Raw genomic sequence first — 25,332 nt, 5'->3', positions numbered from 1 at the left:
CGAAGACGTCCCACGCAAAACGGAGGCGTTGCCCCTGTCGCTTTCTGTTCGAGCGACACTTTTAGGAAACTGCAAAGAAAGCAGACTTTTTCGAAACTCAACTTCGCGCGAGAGCGCTCCTCGACTTCCCTGCGGTAACTGGCCGAGGGCCCGAGCCTGCGCTCTTCCCTCCGCGCCTTCGCTTCTTCGCTGGGGCCGGAATGTCCTGGAAACGAGACGGAGAACAGCGAGGGAGAGGACGCGCATCAGGAACCGCCGTTGTTGGCATTCTTTGCTTTTCGTTTCCGAAATCCGATGCCGTGTTTGCAACATCTCTAGAGATTCACAGGCGCCAAGTACTCGAGGATGTGCGAGCGAGAGAATTTTCCACAGGGGAAATGGGAACAGCACAGTCCACATCTGAAAGCGGCGGGTATTTCACTTTCCACATTTATCGGGGACGATTCGTTTTTCAAGTCTTGAACGTTGTTTTTTCTGGACCCGCGTTCTGCGTTAGAGTCGCTAGGCCATATGTGATTCCTCTTTCGTGGAGATAGAACCCCTTGATCACCAGGCACGAGAAAAGAGCTAATCTGGGTCATTTCTGTCGTCCTTTCTCGGCACGTGGAGCGGGCGACCGCGTGTCTTGTGCACGGGGCGGGTATGGGCCGAATCGGAAAGCCATCGCGTTCGGCGAGGTTTTCGAGCTTCCCCTTTAGGCTCTTCTCGATGTGCCTCACCTCTCTGACGCTCATGAGGTTTACCGGCGCGAGGGCCGTGGCAGCGCGGGACGGCGCGAAAAAGTGTCCCTGCGCGAAGGCCCCCGCGTAGAAGACAGGCTCGGGGATCGCGTCTTGGCAGAAATCCAGGAAGTCGCTCGAAACCAAACTCGCAGCCTGCGAGTCGACGGTGCATGCGCGGCGCAACTTCTGGCACTCGTTGAACAGCGCGTTCGAAGCTTCTGTCGACACCTGGAGGCAAACGGAAAGTCGCCGCGAAGGACGTTTCGAGCCTCGAAAAGCTAGAGGAAAAAGTCGCGACAGATCCCCCAGCAAAGGGAGACGCGGAGCAAGACACCCCCACGATGCGATCGCGAGATCTTGGCACAGAGAAGCTCGGACCTACCAGAGACAGCTGGAGTGTTCCATCGACGGATTTAAAGGGAACGCGACAGGGCTTGAGTCTACGGCATCGTGGGGGTTTCGGGAGGGGCGTGGCAGAAACAGTGGCGGGTGTATCCGAGAGGCAAGCGAGAAACGCGAGTCAGAGAAACAGCGCCTCGTGGAAGAAACGCTTACACCGGCATCGATCGTTTTGAGAACCTGGCGAAATTCCGCACGCGAGAAAATCGAACTGCCTTTGGCAGCAATGGCTGCTCGAAACCTGCTCATCGGAGTTGCCATGCTCTCTCTGCGTAGGAAGGAAACGGAGGAGACGAACACGACAGAAAAGAAATCAACAACGCCAGACATGGAACAGGACAGAGAAGATGCAAAACACTCCCCAGAAAAAGCTTATAAATAATCCTATCTCAGAGCGTATCACTCCCAGTACGATGGTACTGATCATACTAGCATCTGAGTAGTAGTTTCTCTCGCTGCAAAAACAAAGAGAGGCATAGGCATGCTCGCGGAACCGATTTGGGTGCTCAGTTCTGTTTTTCTCTTTTGCCGGTAACTTTCACTTTCCTCGGAGTGGGGTGGTACAACCCACGTCCCCTCCTTCTTTCCCTCTTCCTCTCTTTTTCCTTTCTTGAAGCCTCTCTACTCATAGCGTTTTTCACTCATCTCTTCTTCTCTCCCCTCCCTCCTCTCTCCTCTCTCTATTCTTTTCTCATCTCATCGTCTTCCGCTGCTTTGTTCTCTCACTGGAACTGTGCCACGTAGGTCTCCACGACTGTCTTCAACACCGCCGTTACAGGGAGGTAAGCTGAGAAACCGACAGCGCATTTGCAAGTAAAAGCACGGCGCGGGTCTACGCGCGATAGACGGCCAAGCGCCCGGGATTTCTCTCTCTTGTTATTCTCGCAACTCTTCGCGACAAACACGAAGCCTCTCGGCGTCTCGGCGTCTCTATCTCGTGTGTGTGCGGGCTTGGGAAGTCTTTCTCTTTCGCGTTCTATCTCAATCTCCATTGTTCCCCTTCTCTTCCCGCTCGTTGACGCTGTTCGCCGCTTACCGTCATCGAGCAGGCCGCGCAGCTTGGCCGAATCCCCGCCTTTGTTCGCGGGGGCGAGAATGCAGTCGCCAAACGTCACACTTCCCTCCGAAACTGGATCTAGCAGGCTTCTCCAAACCTCCTTCGACAGGAGTAAGCCGGATCGAGCAAGCACCTGATCTCAAACGCACACAGTGCGGACACACGTCTTTTTGGAGGACTCGAAAAACGCGCGGCAGAGAATGACCGGTTTCCTCCACAGGAACACAAAGGCTCCACAAGACACTTTGAGAGAGAAGAGAGATGACCCTACATCTCCAGAAGTGTCTCTGTGTTGCCGGCGTTTCGCGACTTTGTTTTCGTTCACCAGACTTGCCCAACACGCAGCGCGTCGTGGCTGTTCTTGCTGATGGCTCTTCTGCGGGCTCGTCGTCCTCTTTGCGTCCTTCCCTTTTTTCAACTTTCTCTCGACTGTCCTTCTCTTCTCGCGGTTGCTGGCGGGTTGGGATCTCGCGTGGCGCCACGTGGTCCTGGCCGCTTCTGCTCGGGGTTCGCCTCGAACCCTTTTCGCCTGTTTGGAGATGTAACCCTAAACCTGTTTTTTCCAGTTTCCCTCTCTCCTTTCCCGCGCCTCCTGTCCTCTCTGTGTCGTCGCCTACCATCTCCACTTCGGCATGCGACAGCTCAAGGGCGACTTGCGCCTCCTCGGGCGCACTCTGCTTCCTCCGCAGTTTCGCCTCTTTCCGCTTTTGCTCCAGAGCCCCCGGGAACTCCACGACGAACTTTTCTCTGAGGAAAACGCGAAGCAACTTCTCCTTCCTCTCGCGCGACGCGCTCGCTTCTCGCTCGGCCTGAAAGCCTCGTCGGCCCTCGAGCCGGCGCGCTGCGTTCTCGTCGCCTGCCTCGCCTGCCGTTTCATGCGCTTCGGGTCTCTCGCGTTGCTCCCCGGCAGGCTCCGGGCAAGCGGAAGACCGAGGCGACCAGAAGACGATCTGAGTCCCCAAGGCTTCGAGCAGACAGTCCCACCGGGGTGTAGGAAGGCCCCGAAGGCCCTCGACTGCAGCGGCAAAACCCACAGAGGCGGAGACGAGGTGCGGCGGCGGAATCAGATCTTCTTCCTCGCCGTCCTCTCTCTCTTCTTGGTGCCCAGCATCCAGCCCCGCCACAGACTTCCCAGCGGCCGCTTCCACTCCAGAAGAACGATCAAGAGGAAACGGAGACAAAGACGAAGAAGAGAATGAAGAGGAAGAAGACGATGAAGAAGCAGATGATGAGGAAGAAAAGGAAGACGTTTTCTGTAGAGAGGCAGTAGGGGGAGAAAGAAAGGACGGTTGAGAGGAAGGCCTGTCTATCGGCTTAGACCGTGAGAGAAGCGATTGTCCAAAGAGGTTGTCGATTTCTTCTTTCATGGGAGAAGAGACACCTGGAGGAACTCTGCTGTCCGCCAGCGGCGGCTTTCCGCGGGCAATCTCGAGGCGTTTCTCTTTCATCACTTCCTGCAGGAGTTTGTGCTGCTGACGTTCCACTTGCTTGCTTCTTTCTCTTCTCTGCTGGCGAGAGCGAAGAAGAAGGGAAACGGAATTAAGTTTCTCTTTCCTCCAACGACTGCACTGCTGACGAACAAACAGAAAGACGCTGAGAACGGGAAGCGGATAGTAAGACGACAGCTCGCAAAAACCTAAAAATCTGGACAGAGAGGAACAAGAGACACACGCGAAGGAGAATAAGAAAACGGGCGAAAGAGACGGCCACTGCAGAGGCGAACGAACCTGCCTTTCTCAACAGGATATATGGCGACAACAACTGAGCACATCCAATATATATGTATGTATCACTAGAATGCGCGCACTTATGTGTGTGTGTGTGTGGGGGGGGGGGGATTGACGGCTCCACCAGCTCTTGCAGCATTTGCATACACAAATATATATGTATATATGTATATATATATATATATATATATTCATGTATTCATCCATGTATAACTGCATAGATGTGTGTGTGTTTCTCTGTGTCCATCTTTAGGTTTTTACCGGGCAAACAATTGGATTTCTGTCGGCAGGCTGTCTGTGGCGCCGCCGGCTTGGTGTATCAGTTTGTTGATTGCAGAAAGGAGACGGACGATTTTCTTTTCGGCCTGGGAAACCAAACCGAATTCCTCGGTTTCGAACTCAACCCAGGCGTCTACCAACGAGAGCCGAGGGCGAGGATATGGGCAGCCTTTGCTTTCGCGTGCGCCAGCGACTGGAGACGCATGCGCCGCTGAAGAGGCGGGAGAGGCGGCGAGATCTTGAGCAGTTTTGAAATCGTAGATCCTCTCAATGTGGACCAGAAGGTCGGGTAGTCCCAGCGGAGCCTGGCAGGCGAGTCCGCCAACACACAGCACATGCAGAGAGTGGGAGACCGAAATAGCAAGAAGGATGAAAGCAGAAACGAACAAGCACAGAAAGGCGCGAGGAAACGGGAAGAAGACGGCCGCTGCCGCATTCTTTGTGTTTCCTGGGCTTCTCTTCGGTGTTCAAGTTTCCGAGACTTTTTGTCTTTCGCCCGAGCGTGTGACCTTCCAGCGGTTGACCACCCTTTTGAGCTGTCGCCTTCTAAGCGTGGTTAATCTTTGCGTCTCGTGGCTTCACAGGGTCTGTCCCCTTCGCGAGTCCGCTTTGCTTCCTTGTCTCGGATTCGCCCGAGTCAACCTTTCTCTCGCCTACTTGATCTACTGCGCGGTACTTTAACAGGAGGCGCCGCAAGTACTTCCACCGAAGTTTGACGGGTGTCGAGGGATCGGGATATCCGAGGTCTTCCTCTCGGACCGATGCAGATGCTTCTTGCACATCACATGTCCTGGAAGCAGGCCAAGAAGGCGGTGCTAAAGCACGTGGAAATCCTGGGAAACGAGGAGACTCTGGCGACGCACTGTGCCCCAAATCCGTCTCGCAAAACATTCTTTTTTCGCGTGGTTTTTCTGACCGACCAATCGAGCTCTGACGCCTCCGTACGCACCGAGACACAGGCACCTGGTACCTCTGCTTTAGAAACCAAGAAGCGTGCAAACTTCGAGAGAGAGATGCCTCGAGAAGCGAGTCTTTGGCATTGTCTCCGTGGCGGATGACAGATTAAAGCAGCTTCATATATTTCGGTTCTCCCGGGTTGTTGACGATTCTGCCTTCCTCATCTGGAACCTCTGGAAGAACGAACTCGGGTTTCGTCCGTGTGTCTCTCTCCAAAAAGCAATGAGTCACCAGGCACTCTGTCCCTATTCTTTTCCTTTTCCTTTCTTTTCGCGGGATGGTTCCAGCTGTCTCCTCTGTCTCTCTTTTCTCTAGATTTCCCCTCTCCCTGCCCTTCTTGGTTAGGCACACTCGCGTTCCAATCGTCAACTCTTGGTGCGAGTCTCCTCGGACCGAAAGGTTTGTTGCCACAGTTCTGCTTAAGCCTCTTTCGTGGGCAACTTCGTTCCTCAGCTTTCCCCCTTGTTACCGGTTCTTTCTTCGCGTCTCGGCGTCTCCCTCTTGTGGTTCTCTGGATCCTTACCGAAATTCGAGTTCCCCATTCGCGAGCTCGACGACGCGGCCTGCCTTCTTGTCTCGCAGAGACGAAACAGTTTCGCCTTTTCCGACGACCAGTGAGGACAGCGTTTTCGTCAGGCCTTCCAAGAGCCCTTGTTGGTGCATGCACTCCGAGCTGTGCGTTTCCAGAGCGTTCTCGACTTCCGTCATCAAGTCCCTCGTTTTCTCCACGACCTAGCGGAGACCCGACGGCGCACACATCCCAATGCAAGAGCAGAAGGCTATCCCTTTTCTCTCTTCAACAGGAGGTGTGATATAGTGTATGTGTCACCCCTTAAATGAAGCTAGGTTTATTTTCTGAGATTCGCGTCTTCCCCGGCGGTAAACGCAACCCCATCCACAACGGCCTCTGTCCCGCGGGGCTCCTGGTCTCTCTGTTGCGTGATCAGAGGTGTTTTTAAGACTACTTTTTTTTAAGACTACTTTACACGCGCCCCATTCTAACATGTCCTTTAGCTGTAAGCTGCAGTCTTTAACACTGTTTGGCTTAGTGTAAGCATGGAACCAATCCGTTAGGAAGATATGAAGAGGTAACAGTCTGTAGTTTATTTGGAAACTGGTGGACAGCCTCAACCGCTTCACTCGAAGAAGCCAGAAAACGAAGCGGGAGAAAGGCGAGAGATCGGAGAAGCGTGGAAATGCGACACCTGAAAGAACCCGACCTCCTCCAACTGCTCTGCCCGCACCGCTTTCGAGCAAAGGTTTGGGCAGAAGGAGCGCGGATGAATCCGCCAGAGAAAGAGATCGAAAGTGCCGGAGACAGCGGCAGAGAGAGGCCCAGAGAAGCAAAACCAGCAAAGCAGGAAGAAGGACAAGAGGAAGTTTCTCACTTCCTCGTTCGGAGTGAGGCGGTCGATTTCGGTGACCAACTTTTGAATTTGGTGTCGAAGAGCATGTTTTTCCTGTTCGTGTTTTGCGTCTTCTTCCTGCTTCAGGCGCTTGACAGAATCGACGAGACACTGGAGCTCCTGGTTTCTCATCTGTACAGACAGCAGCTCGGCTTCTCGACTTCGGTGCGAGACAACGAGGTGCTCCAGTTGACTCATGTAGCTGGCAAAAGGAGAAACGATCCGGAGCAGAGCGAAGAGACGTTTCCTTCTGCTCGGGGGCAGATCGCCGAAAAACCCAGCAAATATATGTTCAAACACACGCAGGACTGTGTTGCGCGGTGTTCCTGCTTCCGCTGGGTCCGGCTTTCCACTCTGCGAGTCTCTCCTCTCTAGTGCTCTGCGGCTCGCGTGTCCTAGCCGGGAAGAGAGAGATGAAAACCTACTTCTGGTGAGCTACAATCTCCCGATCCAGCGTTAGGACAAGGCCTTTCACGAGAGTCTCCAAGGCGACGACGGCCCAGACGTCTTCTCGTCGCGATGTGGAGAGAAGGTGCCGGAGAGCCAGGCGGACGTCTCTGCAAAACAGAAAACGCCCAAGGAGAGAGGAGACTGGCGAAAACAAACAAGAGCCGCAGCGAGGGGCCGCAAGAAGGGCGCTAGAGATGGAAATTTGGAAGAAAGAGAGAGAGAAAGAGAAAGAGAGAAAGAAAGCGAGAAAGAAAGAAAGAGAGAGAAAAGAAAGAGAGAGAAAAGAAAGAGAGAGAAAGAAAGCGAGAAGGAAAGAAAGAGAGCGAAGAGGGTTGCGGTACGGAAGAGACGAAGACGAATCGGCAGCAAGCGAAGAAGCAAACACACAGACTATTTGGGAAAGGAGAAGAGGATTAGAAAAAAGTGAGCAACATGTAAGCAGGACGCTGTTTTTATGGGCTGCTGCATGTCTCTCCACCTCTCTTTTAGGTTTAGACCCGTTGTATCCGACATTTTCTCTTCCTTGTGCGTCAGCGGTTTTCCCTTTCCTCTGTTGTCCTTTCGCCTCTCCCTTCTCTACTCTTCTCTACTGTGGCTGTGCTCGACAGTGCCGTTGCACATGTTCGCACTTGTATCCCATGTACCTGGTGCAATTGTCTCTGTTGTGGACTGCATATATCTTCCGCTTCTCGCTTGCTGGTTTCTGTATGGCTTTCTCTTCTCCCCCCAGCTTCATATATATATATATATAGCTTCTTCTCCCTCTTTTACTCCCCCGTTGCTGTGCGGCGCCACCCCCCCCGTCTCCTGTTTCTTCTTTGCGCTCACCGTACCGCAAAAAGTCTTCCGCCACGGCGTCCGGCCTCAGTTCCTGGAAGTTCAGGAGGACGGTGTCGATGTCGGGGTCGTGGGGGTGGTTTTCCTTCAGGCGCGATGCGATTTCTGCCTGGGTTTGCCGGAGGCTCCTCTCCATGTCTGCCTTTGTCGCGTGCTCGCCTTCCCCTGTCTTTTTCAGATGCTCCGCATCGTCGCGCTTCCTCCCCTTCTTGTCAGGGTGTTCCTCGCTCTGCTCGAGCGAAACCGACCGCTTCACAGCCACCGTTTCCAAGCGTCTCGACAGCCCCCCGGTGTCTCCGCAGAGACTGGGGACGTGCGACAGCTGTTGCGAGCGCCCGGTGGACAGCGCAGCCGAAACGGGAACCTGAGGGAGGAAACGGTTTCGGCGAGAGTTCTCAGCTGCATCTGTTGTTTCACCTCGAGGCATTGCAGCCAGTGCAGAAAGAGGCCGCAACGAACCACGTATCTGTTGTACAGGGTTCGGGAGCGCGTCGCCGGGACGTGAGACGGCGGGAGAAGCTCTTTGGGCGTTTTTTCCGGATCGAATGCCGTGCGTCAAACAGAACTTTTCTGTCTCTTTGCAGAGCAGGATTTGCCGAGAACGAAGGCCCGGCAAATGCGGGCTGCTGAGAGGGTGGGAAAGAGTGAGAAACCGTCCCCGAGTTTTATCGGCCAGTTGCCAGAGGTCGCTACGCAAACGCACACAGCAAGAAGGCACCAAGGGACCGTTTCTTCGTGTTTGCAAAGACAACTTGGCAGTTCGAAAGCTTTCGGGAGAAACGCGGCACTGTGCTGACACAAAAAAACCCAAACCAACTGCCGTATTCGCCAAGTCTCGTGGATTGAATCGGCGGAAAAAGGATGCGTGTTCAACATGCCGCCAGCTCGTTGAAATCCAGATGCGCCACAGAGGTTTTCAAAGTTCCACAGAGAGTTTCGAGAAAGGCCAGGCTTCCTGGGTTTGAACCAGAGCGCAGCAGAGCAGGGAAGGACAAGGCGGAGGGTGGCGCTTGCCCATGCGGAAAGACGAGGGACCGAGACAGAAAACGCGGATCTCTCGAGCATGAGAGGAAACAGAAATAGTATGAGCCCCAAGAAAGGAGCACCGAGTGTGTCTTCCATTTTGACGGGCGAATGTGTCAGAGCGTGATGTGGAAGTCTCCATCGTGAAAGCAACCGTTTACGCCTTTATGTCTTCTCTGCATACGTGGAGGCGTGCATGTACAGAAGTGTCGATGGAGAACTCGACCTTTGTTCGACGGTACGTAAATGCTTCCCTTCCCAAGCAGGCAAAAGCAATCACGCACGTACTCAGTCTTGCGATCTAATACATACCCAAGGAAATCAACAGAGATGTTGATACACACATTCGTGTTTGTACGCATGGGTGTACAGAGTTTTGAGTATGCTGTTATGCCCATACACATTCCGGAACATACTAAGATATACATTTGTGAATACAACTAAGGGGATGCCTACGCGTTTCTCTAAATGCATTTGCAACCAGTGACTTGGAGAGCAGACGGGCGCTGTGCTTTCCGTCCCTTCCGCTCCGCAGATGTGACGAGAGAAACGAAGCTCTCTTTCTGAAACGCGCGTCTCACGTACCGGAAAAGCGAATGTTTCAACCACAAAACGGGAGGCGAGAGCCCCGTCTCCCCGCTGCAAACTGCAAAGGGCGGTGCGGGAAAGGTTGCAGGCGACGGGGGAGCAGAGGCGCGATTTTTGTGTTCGCGGACGCGACGCAGGGGAGCGAAGAAAGCCCCCACAGGGTCTGCGTCCTCTGTCTGCCGGCGCAGTTTCTCTTTCAGTTGATTCAGAAACGCGAGGCTCTGGAGACGCAGGCACGAAAGCGAGAGACCAGGCTTGTTAAACCGTCTCCTCCGATACACCTCCCTTTTCATGGAGAGGGAAACGGGGAATGGAAAGGCCGTGCGGCGTACAGTTGAGAATCTCAGCGGTCGTCGATATGTACACGCCTTTCACGAAGGCCTGCGTTCCTAGGAATGCAGAAAATACGCGCGCGTCCAGTGCGGATTTTCCTCCGGAGCTGGCGTCTGGCTGCAGGGTGTGCAGTTGGCCATAGTGGTGGGTTCCTTTCCCCGCGTTTTCGGAGGCAAAGAATCCCTGTCTCTCCTATTTTGACGCTCGTGTTTTCTCCGTGCCGGTATCGTTTGGTCGTAGTTCATGCGTTCTGTTCGATTGCATGGAAGTACGCATATACACATGTACAGTGTGTTGCCTATGTACGTCTCTATGTGCATATTAGAATCGTTGATATAGGGAACGACAAGAGGGGTTGAGGTGGATCTTTCCTGGTGTGCTCACTTCTTGGCATTTTTGTTGCAGTTCGTCTTCCTTTTCTTTTGCCTGTCTTTCTTCTCTTCTCAGACGCTCTTCCTGGAGCTGGGCCAGGACTCGCGGTGAATGAGTGTGATCGGTCTGTGGACCACGCTCTAGGAAGTTTGTTTTCTCTGAGTGTTTTGGGTCTCCCCCTGGCGCTTCTCTTTGATGCTGAAGAGGCGAAGAAGACGCCGGCTTGGAGAGTTGAGCCCCGTGCTCAGGGACAATATGTTTTTCCGGAGAGCGAAGGCCCTGGAGCGGCAGAGCGGGCACGTGTTCGTGACCTGTCGATACGGCCGAGCGGTCAGGGGGAGAAGTAGCTGGCGAAGCAGCGGAAGACGGAGAGGTAGGAGAGGAAGCAAACGAAGGAAAGGAGGAACAAGGCTGAACTGAGATACGAGAGGGACCAGATTGTGGGCGAGGAGACAGCGGAGAGAGAGGGAGGGACAAGAGAACAGACGGATCGTTTTGCAAGTGCAAAGACAGCATCTCGAAGGTGGCATCCAACTCCTTGACCAGGCTCTTTAGCGGCCGAAGCTGAGAGCAAAACACGGCGAGAGGGCTGGCGGCGTTAAAAAGTGAAGCAGTCTTGGGGAAACAAGCAGAGGCAGAACGAGTGAAGGCGGGAACGCTCCTTCGTCCCCCCGTCGTATCTTGGAATCTAGCGCGTCTTTGGACTGCTTGTCTCGGTCTCCCCCCAATCTCGTCTCGGCAGAGGGGCCCTCCTCGCATTCTCTTTCCTCCTCGTCTCTGCGTCTTACCCGAGACAACGCGAGTTTGTGAAGCAGCAACGCCTCCTCCAGGGGCTTAAGGCGTCCGCAGTGCTGAGGGCCTTCCAAGTCTTCCCGTGCCTTCCCCACAAGGAGCCGTCGCAGGTCGGCGTGAAGCTGCAGGGACACAAGAGACCGCAGGAGACAAAAAGGCCGCCTGAACGTGGCAGAAAGAGAGAAGCGCAGGAGCGACACAGGCACGGAAGGCACAGAACTCGCGGCGGCGCCCGTTTGCCGTTCGCCTCTCAATTTCCCCGTCTCTGTTTTCGTTCGGAAAAACAGCAACGTGGCCATGCAAAAAGAACGGCAGGGATCTAAAGAGTCGACGCTGCTGGGTGAAACGAGAGGGGCCCATTCTTCTTGTTCCAGAAGGACACAGACATCTCCAGGGAGCAAAAACACTTGGAGAGAGAGACACGGGTGAAAGCAGCTGAACATGCGGCAGTTCGTAGAACGGCAACACTGGGCTGTCCTTAGGGAACGGCTGAGAGGTGAAAAAGAGGCGGGAGGCGGAAAGAGATGTGGATGGGAGGGAGGAAAGGAGAGATGCCAAGAAGGGTAGGTGCTGAGAAACGCAGACCAGCACAGATCAAGACAGAGGTGGAGATCGTCGGTCGGCGAGGGGAGACAGATTCAGAAGTAGACCATATCTCAAGACATATACAGAACCTCGTGGGTGTCTCTAGGTAGAGATAGATTCTATCCAGATGGCTGAAAGGGGACGGGGAAGCGAAGACCTCCCGGATGTGTGTCTGACCTCCCTTTGCTGCGCTTCAGGAAGGTGACTTTCTCCACGCAGGCCGCTGCTCGGTCTTCTTCCCTGAGAACCCATGTCGAGAGGCGAGCAGGGAGGCGACTTTTGCGTCTCGGTTCCATGGTTCGTTAGGCGCCAAGACTGCGCAAATCCTTGCCTCTTCTGCGACCCCGCCTTCGGTACTCGGAAGCGCACTTTCCCCGGAGAGTCCCACGCCGCAGAGCCGACTGGAGCCCAAGGCGCCGGTGCAGAGACAGGGCGCGCCTGTTTGGAAGGCGCCCCGTGCGAGGCGGCGGAACGCGGGCGAGACCCGGCCGCGTCTGCTGACGCGTTGAGCGCCGAGACGGCGGCAAAAGCGCGCGGAGACAGTCCTGGCCCTTGCTGTCTTTGCGCGGGCCCGTTCCCCGGAGACACTTCGGCTCTCGACGCCTCCCGGCCGATGCGCTTATCTGGAACGCCGTAGGATGACGCAGAGGGAATGCCCATGGAGGCGCATGCAGGCGACAGATTCAAAGGCGAGGTACGAGTGCAAGAAACATGTCTGCCTTCGTCCACGGCCGTTCTGCTCGATGTATCGCCTTCCCTTCGACTTTGGCCACTCAAGCCTGTCTCCCTCGGCGTCGGCGACGCGCTGGGTGGACAGGTGGTTTTTCCTCCCGTTCGCTCGCAGGTGGGACGAAAAGGCCGAGACAAAAAGACAGAGAAGTGAACTGGCGACTCGTGGGTGATCTGCCTGTCAGTTGCCGAGGATGGTTTAAGCGCCAGAGTCTCCGCGCCGCCTCTTCCCCATTCGCCATCCTGCAGAGTTCCGGAGCCTGAGAGAGCCTCACCGTGCCTGGCGGCCTCCATGTTCGACTGAATTTCCTCTCTGAGTTTTTTGGAACCCCCGAGACTTCTCCTTTGCTCGGCTCCAGGAGAGACGAAGAGGTACCAGGGGGGCCTTCCTCGGCCGGTTCCTGCTGGCTTCTTTCGCTTGACGCGGAGAACGTTTCCTGCGGCTGATCCACTCCGTGTAAAAGCGCTACCTCGGGTTTAACCCGTACTCGCCACAAAACAGGGGCTCGAAACCGCTCCTAGTAAACACCATGGCGATAACAACGAGAAGTTCTGGCGTTCCTTGGCGAGTTTCGCGTGCCTGTTTGTTTTTAGCGGGAAAATGCTTTTCTCTGAAACGGAGGCGAGAATGGCACACGTGGTTCGCCGGCTTTGTGAGCACACAGACTCAGACGTTCTAGCCATGCATGATCCTCCCTTAGAAAAACAGAAACAGGGAGAGATCTGGACGTCGATAACAGGTAGAGAGAGTTGAATGCAAAGACAGTAAAATGTACACGCAGAGAAGAGCGTACAGAACTCGTGAGCTCCACGTGGACAGAAAAAAGTCTATACAACTACACATGCATCTGTACGCTATGTCGGTACAGGAAAAATATATTCCTACGATTGCGGAGGAGGCGGGACATAAAACCGAAGGCAATTCGTCGCAGGCAAGCTGTCTCTTGTGACAGTTAAATGGATTCCTTTCTAGTTCAGCAGAGCGGCACCAGCCCATCGGCAGAGACATGCTGACCTCCGGCGTCGTCCCGTCGGTCAGCGCCGACCGCTTTGTTTGAACGAGCCGTTCTGCATGTGTCTTTTTCACAACAGGAAGACGGGGGAGGAAACGTTGAAAACCGTCTCTCGAAGAGGCGTTCTTTGGTTCTTGCCAAAACGAAGGCAACCAGACCGGGTATTCCCCCTCTTCCGATGTGCGGGTGACACACGAAGACTCACAGCGGCAGGCAACATGAGGGGAGGGAAAAAGCAGGAGGGTCTGTGAGTAGCAGAGAGAGATTGTCGACGTGGAGATGCCATCCCTTAACCGGGATCTCTTTTTTTCGTACTCACGAAACGCCCAGGTTGCGGTTGTCCTCAGACCCCATGGAGGGGTGTTTTCGGCACTTTAAGTGCTGTTAGGTTAAAAACGAGTCCGTGTGCTTCAGCAGTTACCTTTACACCATTTCGCCACTGCGACACACTAATACGAGTGGTCTAAAAACGAGAAAAGGAAAAAGGAACTTTCTTCCTCAGTATGTTCGCATCGGACGAAAGAATTTCATCGCTGCCAAGCGTCAGGCTCGAGAAGTCGCGCGGCGTTTTCCTAAACGAAAGCGGAGACAAGAGAGGCTCCGGAGGCAGTAGTCGCGAACTAATGAGAGATAATATGGAGGAGAGAAAATGCCAAAGGCACGAAATACAGAACAGCTTACGGGAAACGCAGTATTTCCGTTTCCGTCCCCCCTGTCGGTATCCAGCAAATGAAAGTGGAGAGGCTGCGGCTGAAGATAAAAAGCAAAAAATGCCGTGTCTCGTGTTGTTGATCACTGTGGCTGGGGTAACCGGTTTACTTTCGGGAGAGAGTCGCAGGGCGTCTGTGGGGCAGAGGAAACGCGAAAAGCGAAGAGCTAGAGACGTCAGAAAAGACGTACATCTGGGGCTGTGTGAATGTTTGGTTTGTTAGCGAAGTAAGGGCTACACATTTACTGTCTTGAGAGTACACCGAACAGGGAAGCAAGCAATCGACTTAGAGTCCGCATCATCGACAATCGTCATGGGAAACCGAGAAATGCGGAAACGCAGAAACCTCACCTGGAACAGTTCCCTTTTCTCGAGAACACACTGCACACAAAGCCAGGCGGGGCACGAGGATTATTTTGAGTTCGTTGGCACAGAATTCACCCGTGTCACAGGATTGTGAGCGAATCACCAGGTTTATGAAAATACGCCTTCTCAGAGGCATGCGCAAAATACCTCAGAAAAAGGTTAACCAGTGAGCAAGTTGCACGAACGTGCAGTTACGCAGTCTGCAGATACCGGAGGGGTGCGGCCTTCTTGGATCCGACTGAACACTGTAAGTTCCTTCTGAGCTTATCGAGCGTTCCTGAATTCATGGCGACTAATTCTTTCGCGTATTTCGGAGGTTTGAAAAAAGAGGCTGAAGGAACCTTCGCCAGATTCCACGCCACAGACGAAACGACAAAGCTGACGATGACATACCCTTCTGCTCTCTAGACGCTAAACACGAAAAAGAGTAAGAGACACTGTCTCCGTCGAGTCTGCTCGTTTCCTGAGTTTTTGTTCAAATGCCGCAGAGAAGCGCCAATCGGGTGAAGACGCTTGGCTTCACTTACAGTCACTGCAGTAGACTAAAAGGACTTGTTCGACATACTGTGCATGCCAGAACGTTCGGCACTTGGCGTTTTTTGGCAAAGAACTTTGGTCTTCCACGTGCTCCACAAAGATTTTCACCAAAAGGGCACTTCTGGTTGTCTCTGCCGTTGTGTCCATAGAGACGATGTCGAGCACCGTTCCCTAGATATCCAATCCAGTACTCTGCCTTGAGCAGTGAAACAAACCCACATGCCAACCCTGTATTATTTAGCTCAGTTGACTAGTGTTAAGTTTCATATTCTGCACAACCGATCTAAACTCCTGATGTCTCTGCTTCACAATAACGTCCAAGTTCGTGCCGCCGCTCGCCTCTGGGCAAATACACTCTGGTGTTGATGCGTGTGGAAACCTTCTGAGTAGTTTGTCTACCGCGCAAACGGCGGGGTGCAGCCTGCAGTTGCCTTCATGTGGTGTGTTTTTCAAACTCACCGCGGTTTTTGATAAAAAAGCCTCGAGGCCAAAGGGATGCGCGTCCTATATATCCATGCTTGTGTTCGCCTATAGAGGTGTCGGTGGCCGTTATACAAATGTCGTGGCACGCGCGTGCGTGTAGATCGAACTGCAGCTTACAGTGCGCAACCAAGTGTCCAAGATTCCTACCATTTTAAAAAGAATGAAATCGCATTCGGTGACTATAACGGTTGGGTTGCTAACCGTTTGCTCATGCTAATTCGTAGAGTTGTGTAAATGAGGGCACATGTGGCATCTCCCTCAGCGCCTCGCAAATACAAATGAACCGTCAGACACCACTGAGTTCTGTGCCTCAGGTCCGTGTAGCAAAAGCTGTGTGCGCAATCGAGAACTGGAATTCTACGAGACAGAATCTCTTCTGGCGGCACATGAGGAAGGAATGCGGAGGAACACCCGTGCTTTCACGGACTTCCTGAAGCCGTTACCCAATGCGGCTCCGGTAAGAAAATGCGTTTCTTGTCTCGAGTTTTTCAAAGAACTAGCCGAGGAAACAGTTGAAAAAATCCAAGGACTTTCCTGGCACCAAACAAAGCGTGAGACTGCAATGAAACGCGAACGCTCGTGTGACCGATGAGGATGGAGAGAAAAATATCGGAAAACAACTTCTTTACATGTCATGTTTTTCGTTTCACTGTGCACCTTCGGGAGGTGCAGAGATCTAATCACTCGCATTTCGCCAATCGACGGGCAAAGTATTTGCTGTCCGTTTCTTCTCACTTTCTCATCCTTCTCGTGCTCACTTTGGTTCCACTTCTCGCATTCGTGCTGCCTCCTCATATTCTCCCCTCGTTCGTCGAGCGTCTCTCTTCCATCTTCCATTCCGCAAAGGAAGATCCTCGCAGAGGGTGTCCACTGCCGATATGAGTTTCTTTCACACGGAAAACAGCTCGGCAGAAAAAGAAAAAATTCATGCCGCTCCTTCCTGAAGCCTGAACACAGCAGACGCGGAAAAAGACAAGAGCACGCGGCATTTACGCGCACCAACACACGTTCGCGCTATAGAAAAAGACACACGAAAGAAAACCACAGAAACAACGAGGCGTTGTCAACGCCGGCGACGAGCTCGCACGCAGCATCGGACAAGCAAAAATTCAAGGAAAACGAGCAGTGAATGTCATTTCCATCGCAGCCTCAAAAAGTCCTAAAACTGGTCCTGGCAACGGAGGAACCCCTGAACGCCATACAACCTCAAAGATGAAGCGCTTCTGGGACATATGCTGGCCGTCGTTCATTCGTGCAACTGACACTGCAACGCGCCATCACGGCGAGAAATGACCGAAGATATACCCAGAAACGCATATCTAGCATTCTGCCATCGACAGCTTCTGTAATTATACATATAAAGGTATAAGCATGCACCTCTAGAGCTTCACAGAGAGACTGAACGACGCAGGACGAAACACAGATAGTGCCTATCATCAGACGCACGCTCTGCGATGGGTTCCAGACCCGTGGGTCACTTACATGTCGACGAGCACCTTGATCGAGATCGAGTTTTCTTTCCCCATCACGAGCCTGCAACCACGGGCAAAGGCGACCGAAAAAAAGAAAGGTTCACATGAGACGAGAGGGCTACGCCCACCGCAAAGCACGATTGGCGACCGAAACACGTCGGCGTACGGTCAAAGCGAGAATGTTGAGAGACACGGCAATGACACCAGAGAGGGCATCAAAGACGAAATACAGAAACACTCACGGCAGATCTCAAGGAACGTCCGCACACATGTGGATGACGGATGTGCGCCGACAACGGACCTTGCAGAAACGCACGCGCAAAGCACGTACACAGACACTCGAGGCACACGAGAACGTATAGTAACACAACTGCTCCGGTGCAGTGACTGGCGGAATCTCTATCAACCTAACCGACGAATTTCTCTACGCAGAGCTCTGCCATAACTATCAGGTGTCTCAAGCGTAGGCACGAACGGAAATAAATGCAGGTGTCGAAGCGTTTGACCGCTTAAATGAACGTCTGTATCTCTATCCAAATGTATATACGTGTGTGAGTTGATTAATGTGTCGGGAGAAGGAGCATCTGTTCGCTCCTGAGGGACATGAGAGCTCGACCAGCACAAGGGACAGATCTTACTCGCAGAAAGCCGCAGCTTCAGCTGGGGAGAGCGGCTCATCCCCCCACATCTGTAGGATGTTGCAAACTTGTTTTTTCGAGAGGTCTCCTGTCCCCTGAGACAACACACACACACACACACGTCTAGCTTTTTGCCTGTCACTACCGACTCCGTCACAACGTGAATAGGAACGACTTTCCAAACCGGAAAGGTTTTCTCTCGGATGAAATAAAAGTGTCGGCAAAGAAGGTGTCCCTCTAGAGAATTGAACACGTTGTCCCGCGAGAGGTCCAGAAGATGTGTTTTCCGAGCGAAAAAACCGGGGGGGGGGGACTGCGTGACCCTCGTCTCTGTCCCTCTTCTTTTCTGCAGCAGTCTGTTTCAACTTTGAGTCCAAATCCTTCACCCCGCGAAAAAACGGTCCTCCGCTCCTGTGTGCGGCACAGACGCCCAGACCCTCGGATATAAAAGGTTTGCACATCTTCAAAACCTGTGAACTTCCGAACTCCAGTTCCCTTTCGTTTTTGGAGTCCCGTTCAGCTGTCTCAAGCAGCGTAAAAAAACGTGGCACAGGTCCGAAGCAAGCAGTCGGCGGGGTAGGTTGGTGCTCTTCCACTGTCTCTTCCCGCGTCTGCCGAACCCTCCGTGCTTCTGGACGCGAAAACGGGAAGGCCAGCATCAAGGAAAGAGCCGAACAGAGAACACCTCTCGAGAGTGCGTTTTCCTAAAGCCAAGACGCAACGCCGCACCTGGTTGTCAAAAGAACTGAAGAAGATGCGGAAAGATTCTTGAGTGTCGTCCGGGTGCATCGCGACGCCGAGGAAATCCTGGAAGGCCTTGTAGTCGACTTTCTCAGGGAGCGACGCGACCTCTTTTTTCGACGGCGAGAAACCCTGAGAACCGCATAGATGCAACAGCAAGGCGCTTGCAAAAATGGAAACAAAACGGAGGCAGAAGCCAGGTTGAGAGCCGAGAGAAACGGACGTTCCGAGCACAAAGACATAGATCCACTGATGCACGAAGAGACGCTGGAAGTGGAGCGCGATTCAGTCCTCCTCTGGAGGTGGAGAAAGAGAGAAAGTACGTTCCTGACGGATCAGGCAACGACCGCAAAAAGTGAGACAGAAAAGAACAGCAGGGGATGATGCGGGACGAGTCGCTGACTCCGTCTATACATAGAGGCGAGAAGGCCCGGGAAGTTTTGGGTGTGCAAAGGAGACGCCCAGACAGGAAACACGAGGAACAGAAGCCTCACCAAGGATCGGGCGTAGTCGCCGGCGTCCTGTTGCGGCATCAAGCCTCCCTGACAGATAAAACAGAAAAAAGTTGCAACCGAGGAACTCAAAACTGCGGAGTGCCCGTGGAAAGAGACAACGCAAGTGGTCCCGCCAGCGTCTCACCTTTCCACGCGAACCGTCTGTGAAACGCGCTCTCCCCGCAGTCCCCATCTTCACATCATGCAGATATACAGACCATACCCCTGAATACACGGAACTGTATGTGCACACACACGCATCGTATACATACATATACGTATCATCTTCGTTCGTGGTAACTCAACGGCCTCGGGTTTTGCAGATGAACACATCCGATGTGCCTGCAACTCTAGACACACAGAAATGCAATCTTGATGTGTATGTGTGTGTGGGTGTCAACTTATAGGTGCCCGTGCGTGAGCCTCACACCTCCACAGATAGGTACTCGTGAGCGTGTCTCTTTTCTCGGCATTTCGTGTCCAAATGCGCCTTTCCGGGCACCACTGGACGCACCATGGCTCGCGCCTCAAACTCTTTTTCCTGCTGGGACTTCTCGCTACCCGCAGGCGCTGTGGGAGCGGCCTCGGTGAGCGTCTCAGGCTCAGCAGTTGCGACGGCGTCTTGTTTCTTCCCTTCAATCACCGGATACTCGATCTTTGTGATGTCGAACCCTGGGGGCATGAGTGCGTAGAGGCGCGTCTTTTCGGCGATTCCCAGCGAGCCCACAACTCCTTCTTCCGGGAATGCATCCTATCGGACAACATAGGCACCCGAGAGAAAGCGCGAAAGAGTAAAAAGCGAAACCGGTCGCACGTGAAGACCAACGACAAAAACATAGAGAGGAGCAAGAGCGCGACAGAGCCGAGGGAGGCAAACCGAGGAAAAAGCAGGGAAAACGCGCAGCAGAAAGAAGAGACCCACAAAGAGAGAGCACGAAACAAGTCTGTTACGGAAAACGCCCCCCGCACCAGCACAAAGAGAAAACCACAAAACAGCCCCAAACTGCGACCCTGTCCTGCCGAAACAGCTGCGCGGGTGTTACTAAACCAAAGGCCTCTCGCTGACGGAATGCTGCGAGTCTCTGCATTCGACTAACTCCGAAATTACCGCAAACACCAAAGAGCCTGCAGACGATTCAGCGGCGGGGGGGGAGGGGGGGCGGTGTTCGTGTTCATGTCCCCTTAAGAGTGAGGGTGACTGGATGACGGAATGGACTTTTCAATGCCACGGAAAACATCAAAAATCTAGCACGCGTTAGAGCGTGTACAGAAAGGCAGCAAAAGCACACTACGGCCACGAAGACTTGTAAATACAATGTGACACGGACCAGATCTGTGTTGCCTCGAGGGGAAAACCGGAAGGAGACTCCCGAACACGAGGGAAGGTCGGAGAAACGGAAACAGAAAGGTAGGCGGCAAAAAGAGAGCGAAGGCGACTGAAGCAAGGAAGAAGAGACGTTAAAGAGACCATTCCTCACCTGCATCGCTTCGTCATAGTAGAGCTTGAAATCTTTCTTCGGTGTGTTGCAGTTCATCGTCTCGGTGATGTACAGCTGCGGGGGGCAAGACAGAGAAAAGGCTCAATTTCAAAGATCTCTTTAGGCCGAAAAGGGGGAAACCGGGACATTTCCCCGTCCAGAGGTTCCCCAGTTTCGTGGTAGGCACTCCTACACAGTTCGCCAGAGAGAGATGTTGCGAACCGGAAAGCCGCGCGGTTTTCTTCTAACGAGAGCGGAGAAAGGAGACGAGGCACGATACAAGTACAGACAGAGGAATCCCTCTGCTTACACGCAACTGATGGGTGGTGTATGCGAGCGGGATGTGGACCGGAAACTCCTCTTGTTCCTTCTTCTGCTTCGTAATGCACAGACACTTCTTTTCCGCTGCAAACAGAACAACACAATTCAAGCATAAACCGCTAGAGACGGATCCAGCTGCGTCGCCACAGCTTCGCATGCACACAGACATAACCCTAAACAAAGTGTCCGCGAGATCCCGCCGCCGCATCCCAGTGTAGGGAACAAACACGGGAAAAGAACCTCATGCCTCGTCCTACACACAAAACAGCAGTCATTTTCTAACGATGTGCGCAATTTCAGGCACGCGAACTCTTATAACTCAACACCCTTGCAATCGCATATATATATATATATATATATATCGCATATAGATATATATATATATATATATATGTAGAGAGGTGAGTGGGGGAGGGGGTCTGAGTGGATAGAGCTGTGCTCGCAGATTGGTTTTAAAAAGTAAAATGTGCACATGTGTTTGTGCCTGCATGCCGGAGAGGCGGAAGAGGAATGTACAGACTAGACCGAAAGAGCAGTCGCCTACGTCGGGAGAGGACGACTTGCAGTTCCATCTTCGTTCGTCTCGAGATGATGACGGTGAAGCGGGAGACCCCCAGGGTGTTGTAGGTCGAGAGAAACTCGTCGTTATCCATTGCTGTAGAAGTCCCTCCGGACTCTACGTGCAACACCCTGCGGAAATAGGCACCGAAAAGGCGTCTCAACGCAAGCCCATAAGGCGCATGTCAAGCACGCAACGCCTATCTTACAATAAATGCATGTATATGTATATGTATCGAGGCTGAGAGTGGACATAGTTTATCCATTGTAATCCCTCCATAGAAACGAATGCGTTCCTTCGCATACGTTGCAGTTGAAGTCTGTCTCAAAGACGTAGGAACATGAAACTGTAACATACCTATACTTACGTATCAATGCATTGGCAAATGCATCTATGCAGATAATACATATATATATATATATATATATATATATATATATGCGCGTATATATATATATATGCGCGCACATACATCTACTTGGAAATACAGGGACGAGGGACACCCTTTTTATGCAGTTGATTCTCGATCGCCCATCTGCATCGTGTTTTTTCTCCGGAAAGCGGTTTTTTGTTCGCCGTATCCAGAAAGTGTGTCGGATCTTCGGCGCGCCCACCTCTCCTCTAGCTCTCAGCAGAGTGTAGGTTTTTCCTCGCCGTTTCCCTTTCCTTGTTCTGTTTCTTTTCTCGAGACTCACATTGCTTCGGCGCTGAGGGAGCGGCCGACCTCCTTCAGTCTTTCCGAGACTTTCGTTTTGATGGCCCAGATCGTCGCAGACAGCGGAACTTTGTGGAGGTTCATGATTGGTCGTTGCGTCTTGTCGATGAGGACAACCGTGCAAATCCCGGGAGTCCCCACACGGGACGCGAGGCGCTTCTTGTGGTCCATTTTGCTCAAAACACCAAGACGCGACAGCGAGGCAGCCGAGACAGAGACGTGATGAGAAGCAGGCGGAAGAACGAGGAGCAAAGCGAGACAGATGTCCGAGATTTGGGTCGGCGAAAGAGCGAAGAGCGGGCCGAGGACGCAGCCTGGAAACGCGAGAGGAGCAACGAGTTTTGCCGTCAGAGGCAAGTCCGGCTTTCCTGCGCGTAAACGAAAGAGGCAGGAAGATCAGCGAAACGGTCGATGCAGCCGAGACAGAAAGGAAGAAACCGGGAACGGAGGAATTTTTTGCGGGAGGTGCGGAGAGCGAGCGAGCGGGTGAATAGGTTGCAGAAGGAAAATTCTGGACCAGATGGGGGGAGGCAGAGGAGTTCTGCGGATGAAGAGGAGACCACAAAAAGGCGAGACAAGAGAGACGATCGCAGCAACGGGTTAGAGCGCGCCTCACGCTCGTCGCCTCCGGATGCGGGTCGGATTGGACGGGGGAAAAAACGAAAACGGTGAGAGAGCGTAAACGTGCACCCGGGAATAAGCAGAGAGGCGAAGAAGGTGCGGCTGGTGAAGGGCGAGGGAAGAGAAACAAGAGGAAACGTCTCTGGGATGAGCAGCGTGGGACGCAGCAGTCGACGGCAGTCGAGATTGTGCCTTCTAGACTACTGAGGACAGAGAGGAATTTGCGAAACCGCGAAGTGGCCGAGAAAGCGCGAAACAGCAAGGTCTTTAAATTTGAGCGGGCGTTTACGCGGACGTGTTTCCCCCGTTTCGCCCCTTGTTTCGTCTGAGTCGCGTCAAACCGGCCGCACTGTCCCTCGATTTCGAGCCTCACCGCAAAGCAGAGATCTTCCGTTACTTCTCGTCTTTTCTGACGCGTAGACGCCCGCAAAACTTTGCGAGGCTCGACGAAAAAGACGTGGTACACGCGTGACTGAGAGGGTCTCTCAAAAAGCGACAAAACACCCACGGCTCCGCTTCTTCGCGCTAGAAGGGAGAGAGGCCGAACGAGATGCACGATCGGCCGTTTGATTTTTGATATCGGCCATTGACGCGGATTTTCGTTTTTGTGCGTTTCCGTTCAGTCGGGCGACGAGAAAAGGGCGCTTTCGCCTGGAAGAAAACGGTCAGCTGGTCGCCGGTATGCGCTCGCCGTGTGGTTGGCGATCGCTGCTGAGGCAATTGTAAAAGCGCAGCGTCTCTCGATCCGCAGGAGCGGAGCTCAGCGCAGATTTTCGATTCTCAAACACTGCGAACTCTCTCAGGAAATCGCGACCTTTCGTGAAAAATCCCGCTCTCCGAGATTCTGCCACCGGCGGGCTTATCTGCTTTTTCCGCAAGTGCAATCGCGACAGTGCAAGCAACCGTACATACACTCGCGCAGCGTCGCGGTTTTCTCGCTGTTTTCGAGCCTCCCTTTTCTCAAGGGTTCGCTGAGTGTGCACAGAAAAGACAGAAAAGACAGCAGGCTGGAACGGCAGAGTCGCAAAGCAGAGAAACATGCTTGGAAAGGGCCGGAAGCTGTGTGCAAACACCCCAGGAAACGAACACCCACGCACGCAGGAAATCCGACAGAGCGGCCGTTTTCCAGAGGGCTACGCTGCAAAAACCAAGTTGCCTTGAGAATCTCCTCTGTCTTACCTTCGCGTCCCTCGCCGCTCCTCTCCGTTACAAACGCCCTCTCCGCATATATATACCTGAACTTTTATATATATTCCTAAGCTCTTATATATATGTATATATATATATATATACATATATATGACATGCCTAGTCGTCGCATGTCCCACTTACCGATGCTTATGTATGATGCATAGATAGACAAATAGAGAGATGAATAGAGGATGAGTGTATGTTCGTGTTCCCCTTTCCCCCTCTTAATATGTGGAGGTGACGTCGTTATCCCTGTTATGTATGCACATCTATGCATTTGTCGAGTTATTCAGAGAGAGGGGTCGGGGAACGTAATGCAGCTGAATCTTCTTTGTTCTGTTATCGAATGAGTTTCATCGTTATTGGCGCTTCATGGGCACGATAAACACCAGCAAAACCCCGGCTTGGATGGTAGTCCTTTTAACAGCGCCCCCCGAAGCTGGAGCCTCCCATGCTGTCGTTCTCCATCGGGGTTCGGCGCTCAACGACTCAGATTTCTGAGTCTCTTTGTTGTTGCGGGAACGAGTCCAAACGGAAGCTCGTCACATATCCACCACTGAGAGAACCCGGCCTTCGTCTCTCTGTGCAAACAGCAACTCGCGCTTTCTGCGTTCTTTTAGCGACAGTTGTCCAGCGCACGTTTTAATATAAAACACGCCAGAGAGGTGTTACGAAAAGATGTGTCTCTGTCCTTTGGGAAGACACATTTTCTCTCTTTTCTCGGCCTCTTCCCTGTTCTTCTACTTGGCTCCTTCACCGATGAGCAGAAAAACGTGTATTTTCAAAACGTTTCGACTGGATAGTGAAGCGTTCTTGTAAGACACGACTCCGCATCTCCTATGCGGTTCCTCGCGTAGAGGCGTCTCGCTCTCAGAGACCCGAGTTTCACAGCGAGATCTCGTTCCCCCTAGGTCTGCCTTTCACTTTCGACGAAAACGGAGAAGCGCACGACCACAGCCCCCCCCCCCCCCCCCAAGGGGAGGCAGGTATCTGACGCGAGGCTGCGCCCGCGTTTCGGCAGGTTCCGGTTTGGTGTTCAAAATGCGAAGAAAAACGTCTGTTCTTCTCGAGAACGGAGAGGAGGCAGACTCAGAGTAAACTCGTGCAGGCAGAGCCTCCAGAGACACTCCGTTTACTAAAATCAGGCATTCACCTTCCGCCTGCCACAAGACCAGCTTCCTGATTCAAGTTCTTTCTCGCTTCTTCACTTCACTAGTGCTCCCCAGACAGACACAGTGACACACAGGGAAGTGGTCGTGAGACTTCACACTTCGTCTCTTCAGCCCTCAGTCGACAGCTGCAATCTTCAGCAGTGCTGTTGCAGTTAAACTTTCTCCAGAGAGACTCTTGCCTTCCCCGTTTCCTCAGAGTCTGTTAACCGATCCGGCGCGGGGCAGTGAGGGCGTGGACAAAAAGCGTAGAATTTCTTTTTCCAAAAAAAAGTGCACGAATCACCTGACTGGACCAACAAAGCCGTCAAACCGGAATAAAGAGAGAATAAAACCCATATATATAAACAAATATAAACCTATACCTCATCTAATAGACGAAGAGTTACAGATATGTGCAGAGAAATGCTCGTAACCTGAAACGGTTGCAATCCTCTCCGTAACGATCTGCAGATATTGGTATTTCCGTACGCAGATGAATGTCGTTTAACACAAAGACGGGAATGCCTTAGTCTCTGGAGTTTGACCTCCCTTGGCAGCACGTGCGTGCTTTTGGGCTGAGGGGAAAA

General features: G+C 52.9%; 2 protein-coding genes across 2 annotated transcripts; both read right to left on the bottom strand.

Moving 5' to 3' along the window:
• Window positions 1–97: 97 nt before the first annotated feature.
• NCLIV_006500 (conserved hypothetical protein) lies at window positions 98–12,550 on the bottom strand (the record flags this gene model as incomplete). The annotated part of the gene is made up of 15 exons (XM_003880160.1): window positions 98–205; window positions 720–950; window positions 1,278–1,389; window positions 1,848–1,908; window positions 2,158–2,311; window positions 2,796–3,822; window positions 4,167–4,489; window positions 4,842–4,974; window positions 5,665–5,873; window positions 6,530–6,749; window positions 6,973–7,104; window positions 7,831–8,139; window positions 9,443–9,666; window positions 10,939–11,064; window positions 11,705–12,550. 15 exons carry the CDS (start codon window positions 12,548–12,550, stop codon window positions 98–100), a joined length of 4,215 nt encoding a protein of 1,404 aa, XP_003880209.1.
• Window positions 12,551–16,353: 3,803 nt separating this feature from the next.
• On the bottom strand, window positions 16,354–21,953 carry NCLIV_006490 (putative myosin light chain 2; the record flags this gene model as incomplete). The annotated part of the gene is made up of 10 exons (XM_003880159.1): window positions 16,354–16,378; window positions 16,847–16,897; window positions 17,475–17,569; window positions 18,204–18,347; window positions 18,710–18,757; window positions 19,224–19,460; window positions 20,188–20,262; window positions 20,498–20,592; window positions 21,053–21,198; window positions 21,763–21,953. 10 exons carry the CDS (start codon window positions 21,951–21,953, stop codon window positions 16,354–16,356), a joined length of 1,107 nt encoding a protein of 368 aa, XP_003880208.1.
• Window positions 21,954–25,332: the final 3,379 nt, after the last annotated feature.

Source organism: Neospora caninum, chromosome II (assembly GCF_000208865.1).
Source record: "Neospora caninum Liverpool complete genome, chromosome II".
Lineage (NCBI taxonomy): Eukaryota > Apicomplexa > Conoidasida > Eucoccidiorida > Sarcocystidae > Neospora > Neospora caninum.
Note: the sequence above shows the minus strand (reverse complement) of the source record. Positions and strands in the feature narration are given on the sequence as shown.